The sequence below is a fragment of the Umbelopsis ramanniana genome (assembly GCF_025399195.1).
Source record: "Umbelopsis ramanniana AG unplaced genomic scaffold K450scaffold_56, whole genome shotgun sequence".
Lineage (NCBI taxonomy): Eukaryota > Fungi > Mucoromycota > Umbelopsidomycetes > Umbelopsidales > Umbelopsidaceae > Umbelopsis > Umbelopsis ramanniana.
Genome location: NW_026252142.1, coordinates 161,632 through 167,670, shown reverse-complemented (window position 1 = coordinate 167,670; position 6,039 = coordinate 161,632). Strand labels below are relative to the sequence as shown.

The 6,039-nt window shown below is 43.0% G+C and overlaps 2 protein-coding genes across 2 annotated transcripts; one reads left to right on the top strand and one right to left on the bottom strand.

Annotated features, from left to right (window-relative positions):
* Positions 1-2,134: 2,134 nt before the first annotated feature.
* On the top strand, positions 2,135-3,003 carry K450DRAFT_254532 (uncharacterized protein). The gene has a single exon (XM_051591222.1). The coding sequence runs from the start codon at positions 2,359-2,361 to the stop codon at positions 2,950-2,952; it is 594 nt and encodes a 197-aa protein (XP_051441988.1). The 5' UTR covers positions 2,135-2,358; the 3' UTR covers positions 2,953-3,003.
* Positions 3,004-3,909: 906 nt separating this feature from the next.
* On the bottom strand, positions 3,910-5,979 carry K450DRAFT_254528 (uncharacterized protein). Its single transcript, XM_051591221.1, has 8 exons — positions 5,848-5,979; positions 5,651-5,786; positions 5,066-5,584; positions 4,952-5,006; positions 4,658-4,889; positions 4,453-4,589; positions 4,153-4,388; positions 3,910-4,088 (listed from the first exon to the last, which is right to left on the bottom strand). Exons 1-8 carry the CDS (start codon positions 5,949-5,951, stop codon positions 3,987-3,989), a joined length of 1,521 nt encoding a protein of 506 aa, XP_051441987.1. The 5' UTR covers positions 5,952-5,979; the 3' UTR covers positions 3,910-3,986.
* Positions 5,980-6,039: the final 60 nt, after the last annotated feature.

Sequence of the window (6,039 nt, the reverse complement as noted above, 5' to 3'; positions counted from 1 at the left end):
AAAAAAAAAGGTTCCCCTCTTGTTTAGCGGTCCCCAAGTTCAGCAACTGGAGCGTCCTCCAGCGCATCCCATACAGGGAGGTCTAAACAAAACTAAGACAGGCTAGCGACCATGTTGCCAGTAAGCGGTAAGACGCCTGAATTAGGATCGAGCCAAGGGGCGTGCTGGACAGGGTGGCAAGTCCTGCATAAGCACCATTCGCGCGAGTGCGGTGGCAAGAATTAAGGAACAAGCGACAGCTAACATGGCGGTCTTTTATAGTCTTTCAAATGGTGGAAATCCACGTCATATCATGACTGTTCTCATTGACGTAGACACTATCGATGAGGTGGATGCATGAATTTTGCGATGGTTCAGAGCCAGACAAGCTGTTGAGTGTACAGTCAGCGCTCGAAGTGATGTTTTCGATTAGATAGTTCATGATCTTCTTTGCTCCGTAGAAGTGTAACTTTCGCGTTCTCCACTCCGATATGCACGGACTCTCTAATTCACTCCACATTTGTTTTACTAAAAAGGGAGGTTTTGTTAGCATGTAGAGTTCCGTCAGAAACCTCAGAACAAACATCACTATACACTGCACCATGGTACTAGGCAATGTACACTGAAACGTCTTTCTACAGATGAGAAGTTCGACTTGTCTTTTCTTACATTGCTATGTTATGCAGCTTGAAAGGTACGCGACATCTCATTCCTGAGAAAGCTCATGTACATGTGGTGAAGGTCGCATTATTTCGCTATCATTCCACTTTAGATATGATGTATACGGTTTAAGAGATAGAGTATCCTGGAAGTCATCCATAGTCTGCAGAATCTAGGAAAAAGCAAATGTCTTAAAGGCTGTTTGTGTTTTGTGTTTGCCCCTGTCCTGAATACCCCTATTCCTCCCAAAATAAACATGGCTCGGATATACTGTACGACTTTCTTTAAACCTGGCATCCACTCAATTTCATCGTATAAACAGTACCTGTTCATTTACACCACAGAAAGAGCATTATTTCGGTTGCTTTTGACATGCCATCGTTGTAGAAGCAGTTTCTCAAAGTTTTCTGGGACACCGTAATATTAAGTTAGCTGGAGAGCAATCCGATCTACTTTTCTCTCTATTGCAACATGCCAATTTCACTTGAATTATTTCGACTCAATAGCACTCGCCTATAAAAAGCAGTGAGAATGAAAAAATTGAGAAGCTGAGACTTCAAGTTAATGAGGCAAATTTCTTTTGAAAAGGAAGCGAATTAATCTAGCCCGTTAATTACTTGAACACATACATCTTCTACAAAACATATTGCTGTAATGGGGGTACTGCTCAGATTTCATTCAGGCTTGCTTTCAGCTGCCTGGCCTTGAATTACAACTGCTGCGGCTACTGACAATACCAAAGAACAAAGAAGCAGGGATCAGAGCATTTATAGATGCCACTTTTGCTAGAGCTCACATTTCTTGGAGTAAGCTCATGTTGTTCTTTGCATGATTGGCGAAATATGTAGATCTGCGGTAAAAGTATTAAGCGACATATTGGGGCTGTGGCTACCATCTTACGTACGACTTTTCTCTGTCTTTGATGTATTACTCATCGTATCCTGTGTGCTTATTCATATTAGACCTCGATGAATATTGTATCAAAGATCTATGATGTCGAATCAATTCCAGTCGACTGTTGTTTTTAAATTCATATATCAGACTAAGGCCTGCAGGCGTGGCTTGGCATGCTCAACAAAATCTAGCCCGAAATTTTTCTATAACGTGGGCGCATGATTGAGTGTTACCTCCCAATTGCTGTGCATTCATGCATATCTAACTTGGCAGAAAAGCTCAATATAAGCCATTTACTGTGCTGTAGAAGAGCCTCACAAGTGAAGTATAATTTAAGCTTACAGTCTTCTAAATCCTGCAAACATGGTCTACCAAGAGGGCCGCCTTAACGAAACCGGGGTTACGTGTTCAATGCTTCGGTCATAATTTGTGCTTTGGTCGCCTAAGCCATATACTTTTACCGACACGTCAATATGTGGGCTCGGCTCATATGTTTCAATTGGAGATCACAGCGTAGCGTGATACAAACAGAGGGGTTCTCAGGCTTAGAGAATGATTCAAAATGATAAGCATGGGAAACGCGAGCTAAAGTATATAAAGGTGCGGGACAGGGAAAGAATGTATTTTATTTAGTTCTCTACATCTATTCCCTTAACAGATTTAAATGGCTCCTCTTGAGATTATAGGTTCCGGATGGAGTCGAACAGGTACCGCAGCTATGCGTGAAGCATTGATAGACCTGGGGTAAGTCCATTGTATGACAATTTGATAAATAACGTTCAGCCCACATTGACGCAATTTAATATCAGATACGACGTCCATCACATGATTGTCATCATGACAAACCCGAAAAATGATGCGACTCTGTTTGAGAGAGCCTATGACGGTGAAGTTGTGGATTGGGACGTAGCATATAAGAACTTCAATGCTGCTGTAGACTACCCTACTTGCGGCTTCTATAAAGAGTTGATGCAGAAGTACCCTGATGCCAAAGTCGTCCATACCACCCGGGACCCGGAAAAATGGTATGAGAGTGCCAAAAAAACCATTTACACCTTTGAGAAAGAGAAACCACCAGCCGATGCTCCTGATCATGTCAAGGTAGCTTCAAAAATGATCAGTAAGAATGTCTGGTATGGAGATTTCCAAGGAAAATTTGAGGATAAAGAGGCTATTATAAAACTATTCAACGAGCATGAAGAAGAGGTCAGACGAACTGTTCCTGCCGATCGACTGCTTATTTTTGAAACTGGAGTAGACGGATGGGAGAAGCTTTGTCCATTTCTCGGGAAAGACATACCAAACAAACCCTGGCCACATATCAATACTGCCAAAGAGTTTCTGGAGGCTAAAGACAGCATAACCGCAGGAAAAGACCTCCCCAATCAGTACACTATACAAACCAGCACTGAAAATTAGAGAAAGAAGGAATATTTAACGACATCTTGAAGCTGTTGGAAATTATTTCACTCTCTTGAATAAACACATAACATTTTTCTGTTGTGATCTTTTCATTGGAGTTTTGATGACGTGTTATACAATGGTTTTGTTGAATGTGTTTTGGCAATATGCGAAGGAGAAGTGAACATATTTATCTGAAGGTTTCGACATAAAACTCTTCGGTAGTTACTACTTTTACAATATCCTTGGTAATTCTTCAGGTAAAGCCTCTGGATCAGTCCTTCAGCTTCCATGGCCTGGACGACAAAATGTATGTCGTTTCGCATTATGATCTCCGACACAATTTCAACGTCACAGCCAGTGTTGACGGTATAAATTTTTTCGGCTATGAACAAACGTAGCATTATGCTCTTTAACACGTAAACGTAAGTAACTGTATTATAATTACTGCCTTCCCTTCCCCAAAGGCTCTTTCGAAGCTTTTTGCGACGGATCTCCGTGTCGCAGATAGTCAAAAAGTAAGCCGAGATCCATCCACCATCTCATGAACTGTTTCGTACGGTTGAGCAGTTGCTTTGTTGTGGGCACAGCCTGTTCATGAGATAATCCCCCCCCCCACGATATTACGTTCATCTTGGACGCATATCACTAACAACTGCTCTGTCACTCAACAGGTTTTCCAGTTTTGACGCGCATACTCATGTTTCGTACTATGGCGAAATGGTAAGCATACTGTTCTTCCACACAGAGCAGCGAGGAAAGGTGTTCGCTCAAGGATGTTTTCACTTATATATGTTAGACTTCCGATCACGGAATGAGGACAACTTTTGATGCTGAGATATCGAACACCACCTTGCTGCTGTATTTCATACTTTGTTTTTATGAATCCATAGCTAACTTATGCATTCTTTAGCAGGTATGACCTTTTCGTATAAAATAGCATGACTCGTTACGTATAAATGCACAAAATAAAAGACAGTTTACAATGAATGGTTTAAGCTTTTTGTATTTGTACAATTTGATGAGCAAATGGTGATGTTTGGGAAAAAGTCTTATTGGCTGGCGACTTGTTGATTTTGCAAAAACAGATTTTCGAAAAAGGTGATACCCGCCGAGCTGGCGTCTCTACAAAGTAGTCCTTTAGCCTCTGTCATCTACCGAACATGAAGTCAGCATTAACGGTACTTTGCGAGCACTAAGAATGATGCAAAAACTTACATATAGTTGTTCTACGGCGACTGGAAGTGCCAAATTTTCCAGTTCAGCAATTCTCATGGCAGTCAACGGTCCATACTGCTTGACGTGATTCGCAATACGTTGCGCTACCCTGTCATCGCTGAGGTTGAGAGACTGAATGACCAGCAAACCACTTTCATATCGTTTCAAGCGGACGGGTAAGTGAAGGGTATCGAATTGGCAACTAGATTTGTACAAATCTTCAGGGGATATGAGAGCTACGACAAGAAACACATCAGCACAAGTTGATATCCATGCAGTGAAGAGAGATAGCAAACTCACCAACACCACGCGCACGGTTAAATAAACAATATACATCAGCGAGAGATTTCATGCCACCTTGACGCTCCAGAATTGGTACTAAGAAGTCTGCCAGTTCTCGCGCCAACTCTTGATGATAACTTGACCCAGTAGAATCCCTATGAACAGCACAGGTTAATCAACTTGCGCAGAGATGATTTCCATAAGCTATGCCTTCGAGACTAACCTTGTGACTGGATTGGATATTCCAAGCTCCATCAAATAAGTGTTCAAAGCCAAGGTATCGTTCTCCGAGGTACCCGAGCCTTGAGGTTCTTTACTTATCTTGGTGGTTATGGATTCGGCCAGCTTGACCATTTCAGCAGCCTTCGCCATTAAGCCGTCCAAATCTTTGAACGCATCTGTAAGCGTCTCGGCGGCATCCAGCCTAGTTTTCTCAATGCGTTCTTGAATAGCACCTGTTCCCAACACGAATGATAAGCGAAAGCTCAACTGAATCTGTGTGCCATGCGATACTTACTGATGCCAACTCCTCGAGAGCTTGCCACAGGTCTCTCCACCTCAGGCTCTACCTTCTAAAGTACTTTGTTAGCGGATGACATGAACCCGAGATTCATGTATATCTGTAGCATACCTGCTCCCAAGCCTTGGTGGCCAAGGCCGATTTCAAATTAGGTAGCCAGGTCGTGTATCCGCCAGCTCGGAAGGCTATTTTAATATAGGGTTCATCTCCTTTACCATCCTCAGGCGGTGGGGTAATGCTGATAGGTGATGCGTTGCCAGGCTCGGATAAAGTAGAGGGTGTCGGAGTCTTGCCAATCTCACTATCGCACATTTCGCAACGCACCATACTAGGGTGATTGATGAAGGTACAGATTGGACAAGCATTGGCGTCTGCTTCCACAGATTTTGGACTAGAAGTGGTGGAAATGGGTGTTATGACCTGAATATTAGCTGGCTTTGGCACACCACACAGCTGACATTTTTCTAGGTCCTCTGTGTTTTGGAACGAGCAGATGGGACAGTGCCATGTACCCAAAACCTTGGTAGGTAAACTGCTGGAACTTTCAGAATCCGCGGATGAAGATGGAAAAGAAGGACGAGAGTTGTCCAGGTATAAAGTTATTTTGGGGGATCTGCTCAAAAATCCTGCCTACGAACACACAATAGGTTAGATAGATACGACGGTGGTAAGAGTTGGTATTGCCATGTGACGTACGTAGGTATCAATGCTCTTGATCGATGCAAGTTCGAGTTGGACAGAGTTCTTTCGGGGATCTTTTGAATCTACATATATCACTCGATGTGACGTGAGATAGCCCACACCTTCTTGGTGCTGCACAGACTTCTCCTTGCTAAAAAGGCACCCCATTCAGTAAACATGAGCCAATTCCAAACGCTATGGCTTGCACATACCCATCATAGAGACCAACCGGCCCTTGGGAAGCTAACAGTCGTTCATTTGGTAGAAATACCGGTCGCTGTGATGATGACAAGTCCACTGGCTTACAGCGGTCCATGAATGTTAAAGGGTCAATGGAAAGCTCACTCCAACCAGCAGCATAAAAATTCAAAAGTCACAGTTTTTCGTCGTTGCTTTTCCTCACT